The sequence below is a fragment of the Labrus mixtus genome, chromosome 22, assembly GCF_963584025.1.
Source record: "Labrus mixtus chromosome 22, fLabMix1.1, whole genome shotgun sequence".
In the NCBI taxonomy this organism is placed as follows: domain Eukaryota; kingdom Metazoa; phylum Chordata; class Actinopteri; order Labriformes; family Labridae; genus Labrus; species Labrus mixtus.
In genome coordinates this window covers 12785400-12809356 of record NC_083633.1, presented here as the reverse complement: position 1 = coordinate 12809356, position 23957 = coordinate 12785400, and the positions used below count along the sequence as shown (strand labels likewise).

At 41.4% G+C, this 23957-nt stretch overlaps 1 protein-coding gene across 2 annotated transcripts in view; it reads left to right on the top strand.

Moving 5' to 3' along the window:
- Positions 1-1183: 1183 nt before the first annotated feature.
- Positions 1184-23957, top strand: part of gramd4a (GRAM domain containing 4a) — a 31036-nt gene continuing 8262 nt past the window's right edge. The window contains exons 1-12 of one of the 2 annotated variants that reach the window (XM_061029326.1): positions 1184-1584; positions 6162-6363; positions 9435-9555; positions 19208-19328; positions 20776-20837; positions 21470-21608; positions 21928-21953; positions 22367-22458; positions 23037-23128; positions 23558-23606; positions 23729-23800; positions 23892-23935. In XM_061029326.1, coding sequence (XP_060885309.1) covers positions 1556-1584; positions 6162-6363; positions 9435-9555; positions 19208-19328; positions 20776-20837; positions 21470-21608; positions 21928-21953; positions 22367-22458; positions 23037-23128; positions 23558-23606; positions 23729-23800; positions 23892-23935 — 1049 coding nt within the window. In that variant the 5' untranslated portion in view covers positions 1184-1555. Of the gene's footprint in view, positions 1585-6161; positions 6364-8718; positions 9031-9434; positions 9556-19207; positions 19329-20775; positions 20838-21469; positions 21609-21927; positions 21954-22366; positions 22459-23036; positions 23129-23557; positions 23607-23728; positions 23801-23891; positions 23936-23957 lie in introns of those variants that run through there. The other variant, XM_061029327.1, reaches the window with a different exon arrangement.

Sequence of the window (23957 nt, the reverse complement as noted above, 5' to 3'; positions counted from 1 at the left end):
CAACTGACTCCTGTTTCTCTCAAGTGTTTTTTCCTTTTTTCTTCTCCTAACGGTTTCAGATTTTTTTTTTTAACTTCCAGCCGCCGTATCTGACCATTTGAACCAAAATTAATTCATGTAAGTTTGGTAATTCAAGACCACTTTATCACTTACAAACTCTAAGGCAAAAATAGTAAGATGGGCTACCAAAAAACACTTCTCACTTTGGATTTTGTTAATTGCAGAAGTCAAGGACAATTCAGAGAATGGAGAGGAGAATGGAAAGGTTAGTGTTAATTTCTTTTGTACAGAATGTATTTTTGGGATGAGTGGGAAGGATTTTATTTCAGGGCTAAAACGAATGCTCAACTTGATTAATCTACAGGTTAAATCAACTCATTGTCTCATTTCAACACAGAGGCTATACAAAAGGTCCAACTAGATGCCAGTTTTGGAGGAAACTTTTAAACTTACTACATATATTTTATCAGTCTGTTGCACCCCGTTGTCTAGTAACAATACCCTGAGGAGACTAATTTGAAAAGTGGAATTTTGAAAGTGCAATATTTTACCATTTTTATAGGATTTAATCAGGGGTATAGGCTAGCTAGTAGAATCTGTATTTAGCCTAAATCTAGTTGAAAATCAACTACTGGAAGATTACACCAATGCATTCAAGCATTTTTTCTATGGAGGACATAAAGGTTGATCATACTACCACAATAGGCTAGTACAGGGGTGGGCAACTGGCGGCCCCCCATCAACCCTCAACGTGGCCCTCGGGCCAATTTTTTTTACAAATCAATTAATTGGAAACATGACAAAACTCTGCCATGAAATCATGAAAACCAGAAATATGTCCATAATAACATTTGATCACTGGTATATGTTGAGTTAAATTTGAGACATTATTGACTGTAATCGATTTTGTATCCTACAATTTGGCCCCCTGGCAGTGATAATTAAATGAATGTGGCCCCTTGCTGTGACCAAAGTTACCCATCCCTGGGCCAGTAGGTAGGGCATGCTTTTATTCGTAGGCTATTTGAAGTTGATAAACAGCACAGCTGAATATAAAGACGATGCCAAGTTTGCCTTTTCTTCTATCAAAACACGGGCCTACACGCGGCCACCAGGCGGTGGTAAGGAGGGCTGTCCATGTCACGTCGTCTCTGAAGCTCCATGCTGAAGAATCATTAACCTCTTACGGCCCCTTTAAGAAAGCAGCGCCGAACACTGACGAAATTTCTTCGGCCCTGCTCCCTGCCCGTTTTCTGCGAAATCTACGAGAGACCAGCAGGGTAGTGTCTGCAGCCTTCTGGCTTAACGGTGTTGATCAGGGAGACTCTCAACAGATAGGTGGACGTAACTGGTGTTCCAGCGTTTGCTTGCCTACCCCCCCTCCTCCCCTCGACACTCACCAGAAGACATTTAGTCGGTAAACAGAAACAAGCGACTACTGTCGGGATGGATGGACGAAATGAGCAGATTTCGCTGTGAGACAGGCGTTACTTCAGACGTCCTGAGCAGCAGGTGTACACACGGATAAAGCAGACTAAAGGCAATCACAGTGTTCATGAAACTTTGCTACGATTTACGTGCTGGGTAAGAACACTTTTTTATTTTATTTCCCCCCCCCATGTAGTTTCCTTTTAACAGGCTGTATTTGTTGTGTAAGAGCTTCTTGTTTTTCCACGGCAAACGCCAGTCCCGCTTGTCTTTTTGGGGTAATCCAAAATTATCACGTTGTGTCTGCTAATGTTACAGATACAATAATCCCCGACCGTATGGAGGGGTTATCGAAACGGTAACTCGAGGCCTAACGTCACACTCTTGCGTTGGTTTCCCGTCCCCGACACAATTGCAACAACATAAAGGACACATTTGAATTAATTAATGCGGGGACACTTAGCTACCAGCTATTCTGTAACTGTGTCACATTGAGAGGGAGTCATGGTGACGCTAATGGTCGCAGCTGTTAATAACGGGACGGATATTTTTCATCCTCCGTGACGCCCTACGCTGTTTTTTTTTTTTTTGTTTGTTAAAGAATCCAGGAATTTACTATCATAAACCTACTGTACCACGTTAGAATGAAATAACCTGTTTACACTTTCGGCTAATATTATTTTAAAATGCATTTTGTAGAGCCCAGGTCTCGTTTCTTCATTGAAAAACTTTCCCAGAAACACAGGCTATAGATGTAGATAGAAATAAAAACATGCTTCTCATTTCCTTTCTTTAAAAGTTGCGTAATGCAGACAGGAAAGTGTATTCACGTTGGTTTGTTAATGGACCACAGGGTGTTTTGTCAGTCTACTTTTATAAAAAAAAAAAGTGCTGTCAAACCACGTTTAGTTTCCGGTTGTATCTGGGTTAAGTGAAGTAGGAACAAACATTTGTTTCCTGCCCTGAATGTATGTCATTTTCTCCTCGTGTTTGGTTAGCTTGGTTTATCTTTTTGAGTTTATATAACCTTATAGATTTGAAGGAGGCTGAGCACTTCAGGATGTAAATAAAGGCCTTGAGTGCAGCAGTGTAATGTTATCAGCTGCTTAAGTTTCATCACAGCTTTTGATTGAATCTCAACCTGTCACCTGTTCCATGTTTTAGGCAATGCTGGTTCATTCAAGTCTGGATTAAGATGAGTGAAGGCCTGCTCTGCTATTGGCAATTGTTAGTGTCTTTACAAGATAATTACAACACTGTAAACCAGGGGTGGGCAACTGGCGGCCCCCCATCAACCCTCAACGTGGCCCTCAGGTCAATTTTTACACATCAATTAATCGGGAACGTGAAGAAAAACATGACTAAATCTGCCATGAAATCATGAAAACCAGAAGTATGTCCATAATAATATTTGATCACTGGCACATGTTGAGTTAAATTGGAGACAAAATTGACTGTAATCGTTTTTTTTATTCTACAATTTGGCCCTCTGGCAGTGAGAATTAAATTAATGTGGCCCCTGCTGTGACCAAAGTTGCCCATCCCTGCTGTAAGGCAAGAAGAGTTGAGTCTAAAAATATATAAAATAAATAAATGCCGAGTTCATTTCTAGCTTTATCAATTGCTTTGCATTTAGCAGATTTAACTGGAAATAACAACTCAAGTTTTCACCATCCACTTTTAGAAGGAAACAAGTTCACAAGATTTTCTAGATAAACTCAACTGATCAGTGATTACCAATAAAAATGCTTGCGGGTGTTTGACCTCTCAACTTGAAGGCTTCTCCATGTATGAAATGCAGTTCAGAACTGAAGAAGCCTTCAGGGTGGAGAGGCTAAACAGCTGCGAGAAATTGTAACTAAAGCCTGGCTCAGACTGCAGGATAATCAGTGCCGTGAGGTGGTCAGTCCTCCGCCGGGCACGATAATGTTTGAGCTAATCGAGAAGAATGTCTGTCGGGAGGATTCTCCTTAAGTGTGCTGCTATCCTAATTCAAAATCGAGAAGGATTTTAAAAGTCCTGCCGTGTGAGCCGGGCTTAAGTGGACTAAAATAAAAGCTGGTGCTTTCTTTTTGTTCCCACCAATTCTTTACTTTTGTGTCTCTTGACTTGATCACGTGTTTTGTCCCCCTTTAGCCTGAGTAGAATGTGTCTAATAGGCCTGTGTGAAGTTCATCATAACAGCTCCCCCCACTTCCTTCTGCTTGACCCCAACTGTTGACATGTAAAAGGGAGGCTTGTTTAAAAAACGTGTTGTTATTCATACTTCAGCCTAAAACAAATGAGGATACTTACTAGCTTCTTTCAAGCACGATTGTTTTGTCCTAACTCTGAAAAGCACCGTGCGCACTTTGTTTCATTTACAGACATTTATTATTCATCTCGGCAGGAGCCCATGTCTTTTTTTTTTTTTCTACTTCTGGCCATCTGTTGCCTTTCTCTTGATAATCAATCCAGGAAAGTGAGTCATACAGAAGTGGACGCTACTGTCTGAAACATTCAGGTCAAGGCCTGAGCAACGTGATAAGAAGGTCATGTTAATATGTCTTACGAAACTTGTGGAGATTAGCTCTACAGGTGGGTCTCTTGCAGTCGTGAAACTCTTGTTAATGTAGAGACACAAAGCACCATGGGTAACAATGACAGGATGGCCTTTTCTGGTTGAACTATTATAAGATCAGCAGTATAAGGACAAAAGGTTACATTATCGCTGTGACTAATTAAAAATCGTGCTGTAGGGCTTCAGAGCAGCTTCCTGAATTATTAATTTATATAATTGGAAACAATAACAATATGTTTTCAGCCATTAATATGATTATATTATATCTGCTGACCTTCTTTATCCATATCATCGAGAGAGAGAGAGAGAGTGATACAGAGAGAGAGAGAGAGAGAATTTCCCACCCCAGGCCAGGAAAGGATAGAGTTGCTCATGTGACTTCCACCAGCTTAGTTCCAGTTCTGGACTTTGTGTGTCATGAAACAGTTGCGCTAGAAGTGGTCCTTCCTTCCGACATCACGGCGGGGCGCCACCTGCATCTACTTCAGCCCCCCCCCCCCCCGGACAATTTCCCACTCACTGTCCCAACATTCAACTGGTTCAGGGTGAAGATTTCTGTGCTTTTCTCTTCTTTCTCCCCTCAGGAGACAACAACGCTGGCTGTTGAGCTAGTAGTCTTGAGCTTGTGTTGCCAGTTTCCTTTTCTCCAAAGTGGGGTTTGCAACCGTGCCTCTGTTAAAAAAAACCCTTCCCTCTGAGCCTGGATACTGCCGGCAGGTTTAACACCAGATTTAGCGTGTGCACAAAACACTTGACATTCAAGTATCCCACTAACTGAAAGGCAATAGTCATATTAGCAGCATTGTCTAAAACGACTACAGGTATTTGTCTGCAATTCCCCCCACCCACCCCCATTTCCTGTGCTGCATTTGAAAGAGGTTTGCAATGTTCCGGAGTAATTTTCATATGAGACTCTAGTCTGTAGAGCATGATACTGAAGCTTTAAGTCATCTGTCACACATTTAAATCCTCTGTCTGTGACACAACCTATTTCTGCTGTACACAAACTCTCCTCACCTTTAAGCGTCACAGCTCTGTGTAGCTTTGGTATGGCTGTGTCCAGAATGTAACGTCCACGTAGCCAGTGTCTTTAGCATGTAACTAGAGCCCTCATTTTCCACAACATTTTATGGCTGCAAGTCTTTGCACATGATGAAGGTGATGGCTTGTGTAATTCTCTTCACTCGCTCTGAGTAAGGAGGCAGCTTTGACAGGCTCATCGTGTCCAGTGTAGGCTGGTTTTTCCTCAGTAGCACTGATTTAACATTGGCTTTGCCCTCATTGGCTAATGCTATGCCTGGATGGTGGCTGGTGAGGTGACCCTGCAACATCGCCGTATTCCCCCCGAGTATTTTATTTCCACGCGGTACTCCTTTCAAACTCGACACACGTTTGATTTTAAACACGGACTGTGCTTTCCTTATTCCTTTCTCCTTTCCCACGGGGGCCTCCATTTTTGTTGTACCAACTTCTTCTTTCACGCTGACCGCCACCTCGTCTGACATCACAAGATAAAAAAAACTTAACAGCACCAACTAGCGGACTGAAAAAGCAATAGATTTCATTGCTTCAGTACCGAAGACTTAATTTCCTAATATCTGAATCAATGAACACTCTAATTAAGTTGTTATGCTTCTCAACCGACTCGACCCCTGTGCCACTACAGCCCCGGGCCCTTGGTCAGCTCCAGTCAATCACATACTTAGCCCTGGATTGTTGTTGGTGACAACTGTATAACACCCCTCTGGCTGTCCTCCATCATTCAGCTTGGTGAGTGGGATAGAGGGAGATGCAATAAGACAGAGATTGATAGAGACAAACAGAGCAACAGCAGCAATAGACTGATCAGTCTAATGTTAACATTAGCAAATGTAATGATGGTAAAATGAGGAGGACTGAATATGTTAATCATAGAGGTTGAAGTTGAGCCGCTCTAAGCTTCACTTTAACATTTATAATAGTGATAATAGATGTAATGCTGATATTAATAGTTGTATTGTTTGAGTCGGAGGGATCCACAGCAGCAGGTCATCCATCCAAAGGACCGAGTATCATACCGTAGAGGATCTGTATGACCCGTTTCATTGATGAAATCCTGATGATTTCCATCCCTAGTACTGTATCCTCTGAGCTTGTCTAAATCCAGTGTTTTTTTTTTTTTTTGTCTTCACAGGATAGCTGTCCGCCATGTTAAGGTAAAGCCCAGGTGCGCGGTGTTGACCATGCTAAAGCGGCTGGATAAGATCCGCTTCCGAGGCCCCAAGACGAGAGACGACTTCTCGGATCTCGCTGAGTCACCACCTGCCTCTGACAACGAATGTGCCGACGACATGCAGCTGAAGCCCAGATCAGCTTTGCGTGACACGGAGGACCCTGTGAGTGCTCACTGTAAATATACACAGCATGTTTGTGCTTGGGCTTAGGGTTTGACTTACGGCAGTTACATTTTTTTAATCCTTCTGTTTCTTTGCCTTCTCCAAGCCTCTTTGATTTAGGGTTTTATTCTGTCTTTCCTTGAATCCAGTGCTGTTGAATTAAAAAAAAATTCAGATTTGAAAACCAGGAAATTTAAGGGGGCCGGACATTGTCAGCAGCAATCACAGCCATCTAAAAGCAATTTCTTTAACATCTGTAGTCAGTATTTCTACCCTGTGAAAAGTACTGTCTTTGTCAGACAGGGGTACGATTTCAAAAGCAGATGCCACATAACTTTGATCTTCCATCACTTCATCCACAAATGCTAGCATGCATTCTGTCGCTACATCCAGTTCTGGTAGGTGCTAGTCTGTAACTTTTTTCCGGTTCCTGCAGTGATAGAACAGTTTCAGAGGTTTTCAACACAGTCAAAATAATGGCAGATTGGACGCCGTATAGCCTAGCGGTTATGTTTTTCATAACCTCCATGTATAGAGCTGTAAAAGTATTAAAAAACCGACCGGCATGCAAGTTTCTCTCAGTGCCATAGTTGTTCTGGATTCAGGGCTGAGGCAGTCCTGTATTGGGTCTCAGGATGCATACACACTGCTGAGAGAATGTTCTGAAGCTGGATCTTAATACAACTTTGGTGCTTCTTGGGTTCATTCATACCTTTTTAATAGAGCTGTGCACTTTTGAGTCTGAGTAAACAGGTCTGCTGTGTTGTGTTTTTGTTGCGGAGTATAGGGAATAGAAACAAAAGCACAACTTTAAAGCTCGACTGTTTGCAGGATGTATTGATATGTATTCATGTACCTGCAGTGTTTTCCATATATCAGTGTACCTATTGTAGAGGAGATTTGTCTATGTACATATTTAAAAGGATACATCACATTATTTCTAGTACTTCATTTTTATAATTTTTTACTTGCTTATTGTGTGTGTCCAGACTCAAACTCATGATGTGTCAAATTTCATGTAGAAAGACACAATTTAATTCAGTTTATACACGAAGATTCCTATGCTCACATGAGCCAAACTCACGCATGTGGGAGAGGGGGAACACAATAATTAATCGGCTAATAATAGTCCAGAGTGACGTCAGGGCATGACCTACTTTTGATAATCAGGAGGTTTCCGACTGAGGGTTGACAACATGATTGAATAACACAGAGGGGAAGACAGGTATTGCCCTCGGACTGAACCATTAGCGATTTGACATTTAGAAAAAATAATGCCGCCATATTTCCTCGTAGTGCATTGAAGTCAATTGTAAGTGTAATGCAGCAAAACTTTGTTTCACTCCCACCAACTGCAGTAGGCAGTTTCCTTTTTCGCTCACTGACACACTTCTAAAGCAGGCTCCTGTTTCTTTCTGTGACGTGCTTTTTTTTTTCATTTAAGAAGCAACATGTAAGATATTGAATTAAATCATAAAAAGACCTTATTTTATCATCAGACATTAGGAATGTTGAAGTGCTGGCTTCTCTGTCAACAAAGCAGCAGCCAGTGTGTCCTTGTTCTTATTTTCAAATCCATTCCTGTGTGGTCTGTATTTGTTTTGACCAGAGAAGGTAGGCGGTTTTAAGACACCCCCAACAATTCCATTTTAGATGCCTCCTCGGTTTGCCAGATACGAAAGCTGCAGTTACAACAGCAAACCAACAGGTGTTGCAGCGACGGAAGCTGGCAAGCGAACAGGTTTTCTAATAATAAGCTCCACGACCAGAAACACGGTAAAACTATGATAAATATTGGAGATGCTTTAGAAAAATGGAGATAGATTAGATCGCAGAAGGCTGATGCACAACTGGCTAAACACTGAAGCTTCCAAGTCACCTACATGGCAACCTGCGTTTGTTGACTCTAGAGAGGAGGGGGAGACAGCTCTCTCCAACGTTTTGAGTTTGGACTGCAGTACCAATTTTGAAACGCTATACCAGAGTTACGTATTGCTCCTTTAAGGGACACTATCTCTCACCTCACTTGTCTGTCTTGTTTGGCTTTGGGCTCTTTCCAAAAAAAACATTTTTCAGGTCGGTACCAGTTTTGTGCTCTCTCCCTCTCTCTCTCGCTCTCTCTTTCTGCCTCTCTGTCTGAGTCTGGCTGGCTACATGACTTCTGCCTGCGTCTTCTCTACCCCTCTGTTTCACGCGTTGCAGTCTACTCAGCCTCTGATACAGAACATGTTGTTTTGCTGTCAGGGAGAAGCTGCTGCAGCATGTGCGTGTGTGTGAGAGTGTGACAGGAGTTTTTTTAAAGGGCCCTTGCTCCAATTCAGCAGCTATGCTCAAACTGCAGTGCTCATCATCCGCTAGCACAGCCGACTCTCCTCTTCTCTGTTTTTTTCCTTTCCTTTCCTCCATTACCCACTCACCCATTTTTTTCCTCACACGTGTGTCTTCATTTCTTTCCTCTTTCACAAAGTCATTTTTCAATTATTGATTTGTACTTTGTCCACCTACATGCATTTTGTTGCTCGTGGTGTGTGTTTTAGCCCTTTGTCAGAGGGACGGGCGTGAGTCATCATTGCTGCTGTAGTTGGGATAGGGGGATTCTCCTCTTTTTATGCCTCCCTTTTCCTATCTCCCTCAAGCTGAACTTAAATGGAGAGAGGAAACATTAACGTGAGTCTTGGTGCAATGCTGATCTTTGCGTATGTGTTAGAATAATCGGAATCTTTCTGCTTGTGTTCTCTGCTATCTATTTATGTACATTTGTTCTAGGATCGAACCTGTCTTTGCGTGTTTATGTGTTTTTTTTTTTTTTAAGTTTTATATTTGGGCCATTTATGCCTTTAATGAATAGGACAGCTGTTAAGAGACAGGAAATGTTGGGAGGAGAGAGTGGGGGACGACTGCGACGAGGATTATAGCCTCTGTACATGGGGCATGCAACATAACCGCTGGTCTATCTGGTGCCCCCTTGTTTGTGTGAATAGAAATGTACGTGTATGGATTAGTATGGACCACTGCATGTACACTTGGGCACATGCTGTAGTCACAGACTTGTGTGTTTGCCCTTTGTGCAGGCTGGTTCGGGGTCTCCCACCATGGCTGCAACCATCCAGGACTTCCAGAGATCGGACACAGACAGACTCAATGAAGTTAAAGGTCACCTGGAAATTGCCTTATTGGAGAAGCACTTCCTACGTGAGTATGCACATTGACATGTTCACTTACCCATAACACCTGACCTACGCTGTATCCAAGCGGAAACCACTGGTGTTGAATAATGAAGCCAATGCAAAATCCTGCAGCCCGTTGAGTGTCCACTTGAGACTGGCTGCAGAAGCACGTACACACCCATTCAAAAAAAAGCCTGATTTTACAGCAGAAATTTGTGTTTACAGCCTGGTTCAAAAAATACAAAATAGGTCCGATTAGCTCATGTCTCGACCAGCACACGTTGTACGGGGGGGGGGGCAGGCAATGTAATGGTTTGTCAAGAGGCTTAAAACCCGCCTCAGCTCCAGCTCTTCTGTGCTCAGGGAGTGAACTGGAACCTCTCCAGCTACCAGACACATTTCCAGATTTTGTCCCCAGTGACCCTCCAGTTCCCAACCCAAGTCCCTACAGACTTCGCTACTGTTGCCCCTGTTGACTTAAAGTTAGGTTGAGACAGTATTTCAAGAATGTTCATCGCCATCAATGGGCTTCAAAGCCCCCTATAGTAACAAATTGATGACATCACTCAGGTTTTGTCTATTTACGGTATATTTACAGTCCATGGCTCGATCACAGTGTCATACGTCTTCTGCACTTCCTTTACAGCATTTCAAACATATTTCAATTCAGATCTCAAAAATCTAGGTAGATAAGATGCCAAAAATATTTCTTTAAGTTGCTTTGTTGTCTGGTGTCGATAGGCAAAAGAAAATATTTGCTGCTTGTGCTAACGGTTCAAACTGAAACAGCTCTGGTCCGCTGAGGTCGTGGCCTACAGGAGACTCTGGAGGAGAGAACTCGTCTTCTTTAACAACATTTCTGCTGCCGTGACTCATGGCTAAATACCCTAGCTGAACCTGCTAATCAGTTTATGCGTGTGTGTTTCTGTGTGTCACATGGGCTGTTTAATGTTGCAGCTGATGGTGTATGCATGAAGGAGTGAGTGGGTGTGTCTAATCCCACCCAGATGCTCTCAACCAAACAGGCCTGTTCTGTTGGGGTTTTACCAATTAAAACATTTTGATGTTCATTTTTGACAGCAATGTATAACTGTTTTTCTGAAAGGTATAGCCTCCCGCTGTGAGGTGCGTATGTGAACAGACAGGTCGGAGAATTTAAGGAGCATTCCTGAAATTAACTATTTCAGGAATGCTGTGGGGGGTCCAAAGTTGTGGGGGGTCCAAAGGTCGGGAACCACCTATCACAGCCCTTAAAGGACACTTAAAAGACCCTGGTATTTCTCAACCACATCTATAGAATGGTCTATTTCTACTTTAAAGTTGGGCACTTTATATTCGGCTTTATGGAGATCGACTGGATTTGGAGAATGCCTCAAGTGGTAATGTAAGGTACTGCTGCTTTGGGCATCTTTAATGCCTTGGGTTTTCAGTCTCAGTTAGTATTGAACTCAGTCACAATTCTAAATATAAAACAATATTTTATGAAAACATTGACCTGAATTTTAACTCCCTCTCATGTTTCACCATCCCCTAGTGAAACCTTGTTGGAATGAACATGCTTGGCTCCTGTTCCTTGTGTCTGTGTACTTTATTAACAAGCTTGTCTAACCTGGTATCCATCAAGGGTTACTGGTTGTGATACTGTCTGCATTGAAAATACCATGGTGTGTAATCGACCGTGAAGGTTTTTGCCCCCTTCCTTTTTGACAATTAGTGTCTCTCTAAAAGAAAGAATGAGTAGGGGGGAGCATGCAAAAGAAGAATACCTTAGGCTATGTCCTCTTTCAACATGCCTGAGCTAAAAGGGATTCATTGTCACTATGCCAGGATGTTTGCTTGATGATCTCTTCCTTCATAAACCTTTCTGCCTCTCTGTTTTCCTCTTCCTCTCTCCCTCATTTTCTTCCTTCCTCCCTTTCTTTTTTTAAAAAATATCCTGAAGATACATTGCCTTTTTTGCATTCCAGCTTAGCTTCCCTCTCATACTGTGCATATCATTCCCTTATTTACATTTCCGGATCAGTCACATCTCTGAATTCCTTTCATTGATTCTCTTTCTTTTATTGTGATTTTGATCCCCCCCCCCCCCCCCCCCCTCTCCCCATGTTCTCTCTGTGTCAGACATGTGAGCTTGCCGATCTGGGATTCCTCTGAGATCTGACAAAACCAATGTGCACGTGCACAAACAAGCAGAGAAAACACCTGTGAATACGGCCAAAGAGTGAAAAACTAAAATGTTATTTAGATCTAAGAAAGATATCGGCCGATAAATCGGTATCAGATTTTTTTTCTCTCTCATCAGTATCAGCCCTAGAACCTTCATATTTTTTCTGGTATTGATTTAGAAAGGCTGTACGTTTCTCTAGTTACTGTTATTCAAACATTACCTCTTTCTCCGTAAATGTATTTCAACTTAACGTCTTGCAGCTCTCAGTTGATTGTTCCTTGCCCTCTCTGACTCTCTGGATATCCAATAAACCGAATGCCCATTTGGGAACATGTCGGCTTTCGGACAAACGTAAAAGGAGAGTCAGCTAATCTAGATGAGGCAATTTGTCAAATCGGCGCCAAAAAGATCCCTTAGAAACGAGGAAACACAGAATTTGTATACGGCCTGCAAGATTATTGTGATTGTGACTTTCGTTTCTTTTATTATTTTCCAAATAACAATGTCATGACAATCAGCGACAGACAAACACATTCACTGTGTGCGAGCTGCCGACAATGGACAGTGCTGGATGCTGAAATAAAACACTGTCATGGCAGCAATAGTTAACACCAGAATCACCTCCTCCTTTGCCCTTGTGTCTGTCACTGATTGTCATGGTGGTGTTGTTAAGAAAAAAATAAAAGTCACACTCAAAATACTCTTTCGGGCCAAATATTTTTGCTTGCGTCCCGCTTTGTCTTGGGGGCATATGCTGAATCACCACATGGGGAATTCCTTCACTGCAACAGCCCTACTAATAGAAAAGTGCTAGGCATTTGTTAGGTTGGTTACCTTGAAGTTAAGAACTAATATTAAGAACTCTCAAATGTAGAGCAACTGGCAATAACAACTAATGCCTGAATGTCATTTGCAATTTATATGTGACATTTACTGCAAATTTCTGAAAGGAGAATCCCAGAATCAGAATGTAGCCTATAGAAACTCTGATCAGAATGTCTTGTAAAAGAAGATTTACATCCCCCCCCTGTGTACAAATGTACAGTATACTGTATGTTTACACAGTTTGCTATTAGGTCAAGCTAATAAGATTAGTGTGAAACAAAAGATTCCTTGTAGCGAGACATTATGGTTGTGTAATTGCTTTTCTGGATTATAGGTACTGTAGGAAACAACAACATGACAGACTATGAGAGGACAAGCTCTAATCAAGATTCAAGATTACGTTTGTCATTTCCCTTACGGATCGAAATACTTAAAGAAGATAAAATGCAGTTCTCTCAGCCACGAGTAGCGTGGCAGAAAAGAACAACAAAAGAGTCATAAATATAACTAAAAAATCTTTTGAGGAATAAAATCACTCCTTAAGTCTGTATATTGGAAAGAATGGGACATCTTTAAGACGTCAATCACAGTTTGTCAACATCCATGGTATTGATGGTGATAGCAAATGTTTGGCAAGTTTGATATTGCAGACCCACAAAACTCTGGTCAGTCAGAAAACACTAGGGATGGATTTTGACTTCACGATTATAGTCTGAGGAAAAATCTCGGTTTCACGATTATCACAATGCATTACCAATAACTAATAACTAATCCATTTATGCTGATGAAGCAATTCAGGGTAAAGTGTCTTGCCCATCAGACATGTGGCTGCAGGAGCTCCAGAACCTTTTGGTTTAGAGAAGACCGACTTTACAACTGAGCCACGTCCACAGAGTGTAATGCCAGAGCACATTAAGTAAGCCTTTAATAGGGAGTTCAATCTTTATCCCTATCATAGTGTAGTGTCTAACACTGTGATTCTTTTACTGATAACCTTAGTTTTAATAGATCCGTTTAATATTATTCTGTTGATGTCCATCTCAGTCCATCGCAGGCTTAAGTGTGTACTTTTATGTAGGGTTATATGGTCACATCACTCTATGCAAGACTGCACTGTGATTGGTTTTACTGCTTCTTGTTCCACAACATTTAAGAGAGATGTGTGTTTATGTGTGTTTGAGAGTCGAAGAGAGGCTACTCTGTTTAAGGTCAGGAATTGAAGGTGACTGCTCGGGATCAGGCCAGGCTTTTTTATACTACAGTGCCTGGAAGATCAATACAGCGTCCTAGCTGCTGCCCTAGTTCACACTACAGTAAACACTGGGTCACGCATAGAGGCTACGCACAAGCATTCACTATGTAGCAACGGCTGAACTAGTACATTCACTGAATTGGATATGATGGAGCTATAGAATAAAATAGAATTACTATAGGTTTGTGATGCAGAACTGACCAGTGCTGAGTATATCAACACAGTTCAGAATGAGTGCATGCCACTTATAAGTGCATGGAAAGCAAACAGAAATTCCTGCTAAGTTGCAGAGAGTCTTGGCCAAGCATTTTGGGCAGAACTGTCCCGATAACATTTTTAGTCACACATCTTGAGGATCTTTATCACCATCATCAGTCTGGAACTGGTCCTCTGGCCACAAAGGACACATTGTGATCATGTTGACCTGCACATACAGGGTTTCTCCTTCAATGAAAACTTGGAGGCAGCCTTCTCCGCCTTATTGTGTACTGCCAACGGCTCCATGTGTGGGAAACACAATATGTGATATGCGACGATGATTGTTGTTTGTTTTGAATATTTCCAAGCCGGACATTTTCGGCCATTGGTATGTTTATCTGCCAGACACTCGCACGTGATACAGGCCATAAGCCAGTGAATACCGGATAATGTAAAACCTTAACTGTAATACCCTACGTCATATGCAATATAATACTGTTACCGCAAAACGCAAAAAAGAAAATGTATATCATACGTCATTACATACTGCCACCACTGTGACATCTCAATGTGGAGCAGCATATTTCTCTCTCTTACTCTGCACCGCTCTTTGTGTGTCACTTGCTGTCACCCCCTGCCACCCCCCCCCCCCACAATCCTGAAATGAAAGGAGCCATTGTCTCTGACCCGGATTGAATAATTCACTCAGTACTTTCCCTTTGAGCTCTTTCAAGTTTGCCTGTTTGAATGAAAAGCAATTAGATTGGCTTGCGTATGTACAGTACTCCTGCACGCATTGTCATCACATTGTGTAACATCAGACAATGTCTTGTGTTTTTTACAAAACCACTCAAAATAACCAACATTAACGAACAGACATTATGGGGTGTGAGTGTGTCTAAGAGCTCTAGAATACTCAGAAATCCCAGATTCCAGACCTTCTTAAGCTGCCGGCCACCCAGCAAAGCTCCTCCTCTCTTAACCTCTACTGCCTTCTTGTAACTTTTCTGATTCTCCAACAAACTCAGACATCTCTGGTCACTGACTATTTCTCTATAGTTATGTCAAGACCGATGACAACAGTCTCTGTGGTTGTTAGTGACAGCACCAAGGATCTTGTCTTTGACCGCTGCTTTGTCTCTGGATCGGACATGTAAGCATGGAGTACATACCAAGAATCCGATGGGCTATGAAAATCTTTAGGTCAGTAAGTAGTTGCTAATCAGTCTGCACTGGACCAGGAGCTACCTGAGCAATGGCTGAAACTCAAGAAAGATCCAAGTCTGCCACACTGCCATCCCGTTCCTGCTTGAGTTTCCCAGAGACAGGCCAACTGCAAAGACGTACGGGTTCATGCATGATGGAGAACTTCACCTTTGACAGCTTTGAGCTGCTTTACAGTGGAGCTGTCAATAAGATCAAAAGCCACAAAAGCAACCTCAATCTCAGTAAGTTTTTTTTCTGCTTCAAAATTAAGGAATTAATTGGCATTGTTTTTGCAGACCTTAAAATAATGACTAATTGTTTGGCAACAACACTGCACTGTATAATAATTTGTCAGGGTATTGGACAAACCTTTTTAGGTTTCTGACAGTGTACTTCTGTCAGGCTCATATGCGGGAACTGCTCTAAGCAACAACTTTGCAAAAGGATAAAGAAGAGTTCATCAACTTTGGATTCAAAGGAAAGTAAGAATATTTTTTCCTAGAAGCATTTCAGAAATGGTGTTTTGACAGTGGAAAAGTTAGTTACGTCATGTTGAATTTTACTTAGTTTTTATGTATCACTGGTTAGTTGGTGGACTTATTTTAGTATATCTAGGTAGCTAATTTAAAAACAAAAGTTTTAGTGTGAGTCCGCCGTTGGAGGCTGTATGTACCACGAGCAGGCCTGCATTCTGGGAGTGTAATGTTGTGGAGTGGTAATACAGCACTATTAGCTCTTCAAGATAGGATGGTGCCTGTCCATTAAGAGCTTTGTAAGTGAGAAGAAGGATCCAGATTCCATTTTAGATTTTATAAGGAGCCAGTGCCGTGATGCCAATACAGGAGTAATGTGATCTCTTTTCATGGTTCTGGTAAGTACACGAGCTGCAGCATTTTGGACCACCTTAATAGTCTTTAGAGACTTACTAGGGCAGCCTGATAAAAAGAGAATTACAATAATCCAACCTGGAGGTAGCAAATGCATGAACTAGTTTTTCTGCATCATTTTGCGACAGGATATGCTGATTTTAGATATATTCCAAAGGAGAAAATAGGCTGTCCTTAAAATGTGTTTTATGTGGGAGTTGAAGGACATATCTTGATTAATAAACAGTGGCGCTGGATGCCAGATTCATGCCACCAAGGACAGTCATATCATTAGAAAAGTCTCGCTGAGGTTTTTTTAGGACCAAGCATAATAACTCCAGTCTTGTCTGAGTGAAGCATCATAAAATAATCTGTAAATTCCACTTGTGAATCTCTTTTTCTCACTCAGAAGCTGCCTTAACCTGGTGCCATATTGTGCTCATGTGTTCTACACAACCTACAAAACGTGTTATTCCCACTTTCTGCACTGTGGTATCAAACTATTCCTTTCTAATTACTGTAGTTCACTGGCTTCTGTTCCACTATACTCAAGAAAACCTTACCGTCAATGTTCATGAGTGATATAGTCCAAAACTGGCTAAAACCTCAGGACTTCTTCTCCTTCAGAGAGAGGATTTCCCCTGCTGTACATCAAAAGTCTTCGTACTACTTGGTTATACCATACTATTTGTAGTAATCTACACAAGAATCTAAGTAGGTCAGGTGCACTTCTATAAAACCTTCAAGGGACTCCATTTGGCCTTGGGGCTGAAGAAGCTGTTGCCTTACTACTGCCTCCATCTCCTTCCACCTTGGTGGCCTAATAACCATAGTTAGCTCCATCCCTCCAACGGTAGTATGTCAGGAGGAAGCCCCTTTTCTCCCCTGTATCTGAGTCTTCATTGAATGTTCTGCTTCTAGTTTTAAAACCACGAGTTGCCCTCTCTTTTCTTCACCAAACTTTATAATAGATCTGTATGTAGTGGTATCCATTCGATTCCTTTCTTCCTCATACAGTTGATTCGAAGGGCTCTTTGTTTACCTGGTGATATTGGGATTATCAAGGGTTGAATATCACTCCATGCTTCAGAGTAATGAACACTGATTTTAGAGCTCCAGTTTAGCATGTTATCCAAGTTTTTGCTATTGAGCTTACCAACGTTACCAATTGTTTCCAACAGAGCCACACACTGCCACTGTTTGAAAACGCATCATTTTATGTCAATCAACATCATGAATCAACCAATACAGCTTTGTTGTCAACTTTAATAATTGCTTGTTTCTTCATTGTCTCTCTTTCATGACACAGAATGTAATAATGATATGATGTCAGTGACCCCTGTAAATGAAAGGTTTTAGATTATTGGCATTCTGGTTTTGAGAAGCTGACATAACCTCCAGTGAGTGTGCTCTGCATGGCCAGGGGAAAATATATCATCCATGGCGCACACAGTTGGCCGACTGTTTGCATTCATAACATGTTCTATGTATCTGACACACTAAACTGATGAAGCAGAGATCCAAAGCAATCATTGCAGTGATATCCAAAGGGTAACGGTTCACATGTTGTCTTTAGTACTCAATACATTCATACCTTTTAAAACATGTAATTTATCTGTTTGTGTTGGATCACTTTTCTGCTGACACTTTGGAAGAATTAGGATACTACCCGTTCAGGAAATGTATATGGTTAAGTTTGGATAGTAATAAATCTTCCCCCTGTGTAGCACAGCTTGCTCTTCTGTTATTACTCCATCAGTGTGTAATAGAGTTTCCCATAGGTCCATTTTTCTTGAAGAGAAACTTCCCCAGCAATCAGATGTAACATTTTATGTGGATGTTATTTTGTGAATGTTGTAATAAGAATGTAATCTGTCCCTTTTAGTGTGCCTCATTGTGGGTACATAGCTGTATCATTTATTTGCGCCTTTGCACTTGCACTTTAATTGCCTCCTCTCCTCCAATATTCATGTCCTCCATTAGTCATGGACAATAGATGATGGGATACACTAGTGCAACAAGCCAGGCTTTGAAAGCGCTGATACCTAACACCACTTGAGGTTAGGAGATGATTGACAATGGGGAAGTTTTGAAGTCAGACCTTATGGAAATCCATTTTTATTCTTTCAAAATGAAAGTTATTTCTTAATGTTTCAAGTTTTAGGGCTGGGACTACATGCTTTTGTCAATTATTGTAATTTTCTTTTCCTTCTTCAACTAAAAAGTGGAATCATATTTTGGAGAGAAAGTAGATCATAAGTAATATTTCCAAACACAATGGACGTCACATGTCAGTCAGTCTTTGCTTTTATGCTGCAACTTCCAGGTCATCTGTTCGCACAAATTCACTTTCTGTGATCATCTGACAAGCCTCTGTTTTCTCTTTAACCTGGGTGACAAGAAGTCCCACCCCGTCTAGTATTTGATTGGTTGCCTGGAAAAGCAACATCTGCACCTTGCTGTAAGGTTGACGCTTGGGTTAAAGCTTTATTAATAATAATAATAAGACTTGGGGCTTTGAGACAAAATCACTAATAGGGTCAGATTTAAAAAAGTGAACATCTTCCTCTCCTTTCACTTTCCTTCATCTTTGGTAGTTTGGCAGCATGTTTTCTGGTGAACTGGGTTGATTATGATACAGCAACCATATCAGTACACCGATATGGAGTAATTGCAGAAATGACAAAATGACCAGGTGCTGTACTTGAACTGTGTTCTCCATGAAACAAAACAATCAGACTTTGACGATGGCTTGGGGCTGCACAAAAATGACATGTAGGCACTCGCCTGCAAACTTTGAACGCAGAAAAAGCCCTGATGATAGCGTGTTAGCTTAGCCTTAGTATTGATAGTGAAAAGCTTAGCCTTGTCATAAATGAAACAACAAAACACTGTTTGTTGGACTTATGCACTGTATACAGCTTTTAATAAGACAAATGATGAATTTAAATCACATGGACATTTTCTGTTGTGCCATTGTATAGTTTTAGTTTTATAGATTCTATCCAATGCCATCCATCCACATTGCCAAAAAAGCATTCAGTCCTATTAAAGTTAAAGGTAATATCAGATACTCATCAGATGAATTATTATCTAGGGCTCTATTGGTTGCAGAGTTTTCATATTAAAGTCTGAGACACTGATCCCCAGAATTGATTTCTAGAGGAGGAGCTGAGGAAGCTGAGGGAAGAGACCAATGTGGACTCTCTGCGGCACGAGCTAGAGAGGGAGCGAAGCAAGAGGATAGACCTGGAGCAGAAGATAAATGAAGTGCTCAAGACAAGGTAAGACAGAACCCCGGAGTGCTAACTGCATGACATGGGTGACAGGAAATGAGGGCTTAAACTGCGAGACGAGCAGAGCCGGTGTAATGACGGGGAATAATGACTTTGCACTTTTCAAACATTTCAGTTCAGGTGAAATCGATTAAGTGTGATGGTGTGTGGGTGTATTTGTGTGTCAGTCCCTATCCAAGTTTTATTTTAATAAAAGAACATGCCTTAGCAGCCAATGGAGGAGCATTCAATTCAGAATTTTGCTAATGAGTTCAGAAAAAAAAAGGCAAAGTCTATCCCATCTTATTAATCAAAAGTTTCCCCTGCAAGTGTAGACCACATTATAAAGGGTTTTGGTTTTCTTCCCACCTCGGAAAAAACAACGGCAGACACGGGAATGTCCACCACAACAAAAAATAAATAAATACATTTGGGAACTTGTTGTGGATGCCCTTGATGAATTTCGAGTCAATGCAGTTTGCAGCTCTCGCTCTCAACCTATCCAACATCACTAGCCAATCAGAAGCAAGAGTAGGGCAGGTTTTAGAACCACTCGAACTTTTAGGATCTGAATGAAAAGCATCACTCACTCACTCATGTTTGATGCACAGCTCGTTTCTGGTAGTTAGGACGGAACAACAGATCGCGACATTTCCCCCATTAATAACATTTCCTCCATTGATCTGCAGTTTCAGAAAAATGTTCCCAATAATAAATAATATCTTTGGAATAATATGTTTCTGCAACTCCTCTAGCCGTTTTCACGTATGCACTCCGGATAATATCTAGATATTTACAGGAGGACTTCTCCGGAGATTCTCCCAAACTAGTCGTTCACATATGCTCCTCACAGCGGGGGACTTTCCCTGTCAGAGGGGAGGGGCCGTGGGGGGATTTCCCGACGTAAGACAAGACAAGACAAGACAACGCAACGTAAATAAACAACGCGGAAGTAGCGGCCGAAGCAACAGAGTCCGCTACACGACGTTATAATGAGAATATTTGCCTTCATATCAATGCTATGTGTAATCCAATGGAATGACAACATCCACAAAAGAGAGGAGAACAACATACTGACAAAATGCAGCCGTTTAATTACGGACAGAGTAGTGGTCGCGTGCAGACACTTTAGCCGGTCACTATATAAACGTCACTCGGGTCCCATTGGCTCGATTTGAAAATATCCAGCGTGTATTCGGCCGCGTTCAGACATCAGCTCACTCGGATATTCTGCGGATAAAATACTAGGGGTCTGGCCGGATAAACTCCGGGTAAAGTCTGCGCGAAAAATGTGTCACACGTAGCCTTATGAACCTCCGGGTAGCTTAATCTCTGGAGTTTTTCAGGAGATTTCCGTATGTGTGAAAAGGGTTTCTGACAATAGAAAAGGGAGGACACAGTATCACAGATATTTTCTGTTAACTCTCTCTCTCTCTCTCTCTCTCCCCCCTTTTAGACTGGAGGACTCTCCGCCACAGCCTCCCAGGAAACAGCAGTCACCCTCAAACAATGGAACAGGTGAGACAATAGAAGAAGACAGACTGTGTAATAGAAGAAGAGTGGTTGGTTGGAGTCAGGGGAACTTCAAGAAAGAGAGTAAAGCAGGTGTGTCTGTCTGTGTAAGAGGTCGAGGCTAATCCTGGGAAGTGGGTGAGCTTGGCTCTGTGGAGATGACACACAGTGATAACAGTATGATCTGTAAGGGAGACTAGATAAACACACCTGGCCTGATCACGCTCTCCAGTGACCATGGTAAATGGACTTGAGCTTGTTTAGCGCTTTTCTATTCTTCTGACTATTCAAAGGGCTTTTACACCACAGCTCACACCTACTCATTCACACACTGATGGCAGAGGCTGCTATGCAAAGTGACCATCAGAAGTAACTAATCCCATTCATACATTCACACACCGCCGGCGAAGCAGAAGGAGCAACTTGGGGTTAAGTGTCTTGCTCTTGCCTCTGTTCCCCTTGAACTCTGACAAATCTTTGATGCGGTGTCTGCAAGCTCAATAAGAAGAAGAAGGTGATCATGAAAAAGTACCTTGTCACAACATTTGACCATTTCAACTCAGTTCAAGCTGTTACTGTACATTTAGCTGAAAAAGGGCTGAATCACTGTTTACAGATTTAGTTTTTATTCTCTGCAGCAGAGAAACAGCTGAAGGAGGTCTGGAGTTCACGCCTACAAAAGTGGCTTCATGAGCGATTTGGGGTTTACATCGAAGACTTCCGCTTTCAGCCAGAGGAAAGCACGGTGGAGGCTGAGGAACCACTAAGTGCTAAAAGGTGGGTGACCATCTTTATCCTGCGGTTATTCAAGAATAAATGGAGTCGAAGAGACATGTTGCTTTCACTTGAAGAATAGAACCATATTTTGTACTCTGATCCTGCATACTAGCTAATATAAATCCAAACCATACAAAGGCATATATACCTTTGACATATGCCAGCAATGTTTCAGTACATTAGAGTTGTTGGTAACATCTTTACTAAAGTCAAGTGAGTTATTCCTGGCTTACAAACACATATAGTATATTTAGTAGCGCAGCCTTTGTGTCTGATCGTATGGTGTGTCTGATGTTCAGTTAATGTGTTTTCCATCCAGGTTAACAGAAAATATGAGGCGGCTCAGTAAGTATTGAAAATACATGCACACAAAAATAAACTGTTTGTAAAAGCACAGTGTGAATTTATTTTCTCGCATTTAGACTTTTATTTTGGTAGCATTTCTATTACTGTTCAGTAGCCACTACAAAATACTGTATGATATGATTCTGTGTTATTCAATGTTGACAACCCCAAAAAATATGGATGTTGTACTGGTTTTAGAACCTGTTTTTGTCTTTTGTTTTTGCCTGATATTCCAATTAAATCTGACTTTTTTTTTTAATGAAAGTAATCAAAGTACAATTTGACCACCAAACTCTCGTTTTTCAAAGTAAAAACATTTCATTTAGAAATATATGATTTTCTTTCAATATTTATATGCAGAAAGTTAACTAAAAAGGTCATCAAATACATCCCTGTACCTTTGTTTTACCAAGAGCGAGGAGCCCGGCCAGTTACCAACTTTTTAAGGAACCTCTCCGCCTTATCTAATTGGCACTCTGTCTACACCTCAGCTATTGCCTTCATTGTGAGTATCACCTTCATTGAACTGCTGCAGGTTTGTGCTTAGAAAATGACTGTTACACAGCCCAAATGGTTTATTAAGGACCTGGAGGTGACACCTATGGTGACTTATCAGATTTCAGGTGGGGCCCAGGTCACCCTGACTTACCCCTGATACCGCCTCTGCTACTCAGTCAAAATTCCCATCCAGTTGATAGAGCTCACCAGTATGACTGGTGAATAAATCTAGTAATATCTACAATATTATTTGTAGATACAGATGGTCACTTATTTTGCTGTTATCGGCTGGCCGATAAATCGGTCGAGACTCAAATCTCTTTTTGCTGTTTAAAAAACAGACAGATAATCGATGATGAATTTTGTGGTTTTTAGGTGGTTGTCTTTTTTGTGTGAGCAGTGTTTGGATAGGCCTACCACACACACACATTTCCTCTTGCCATCTCCAGGGACAGTAGGGGTCGTCGGTCTCTGGAATCCTTATTTTGGGGGTCGCAAGCTGAAAAGTTTGGGAACCCCTGAACTAGACTATACTAGAAACTGTCTAACTGTCTTAAGTGGTACCCTGTTTCCTCTTGCCTCCAGGTCTACATGAATGCTGCTTGGCATGGCTGGGCCATTCCCATGTTCCTCTTCCTGGCTATCCTGCGCTTGTCCTTAAATTACCTTATAGCCAGGTAAAACCATTTTTTGCTTATATTTCTCTAGTGAAGAAGCAGCCATTGTGCCCACTTTTTTACTATAACTATACTGCCAAAAGTTTATTTAGAACTTTGTGGAATAAACCCTCTAAAACTTGACTACTGAGGCCAGTTCTGCTAACAGCTGCAGCCACTGCACAGCTTAGGTGTGTAAAGCAACTTGAATACATTTATCAAATGTGTGTACATGTGACTTGGCAGTTTTTTCGACAGGTTCGACAGCCCACAACATAAATATTATGTAAATATCCTCAAAATAATTTTGAGTGGGCAGACAACTCTCTGGACGTCGACTTTAAAAATGAATAACCTGGTCTTCTTAATCATAACAAATCCCTTTACGGTTTGAGAGTAGTTTGGTGGTCTAATTTAATTAAAATAAAAACAAATTTTCCTATTTTTCAGAGGATGGAGGATTCAGTGGAGCATTGTGCCTGAGGTCTCAGAACCTGTGGTAAGATGACTTTGAACTTTTTTTTACATTTGCTCCCTGATTCTGTTAGTAAGAGGAAACACATGTGTCAGTTTGAGGTAAACATGAAGTTATTTTGTAACCCTTTTCTATGTTTTATGCAGGAGCCTCCAAAGGAAGACTTAACGGTCTCTGAAAAGTTCCAGCTCGTACTAGATGTTGCACAGAAAGCACAGGTACGACACTACACACTGTCACTCGTCAGAAGAGTTTGTAAAGATATTGTAACGCTAATAGTTCATACAGTGATTCAACTTTTCTCAACAGAACCTGTTTGGTAAGATGTCAGATGTTTTAGAGAAGATAAAGAAGTAAGTAAAAAAAAGTCTGGGG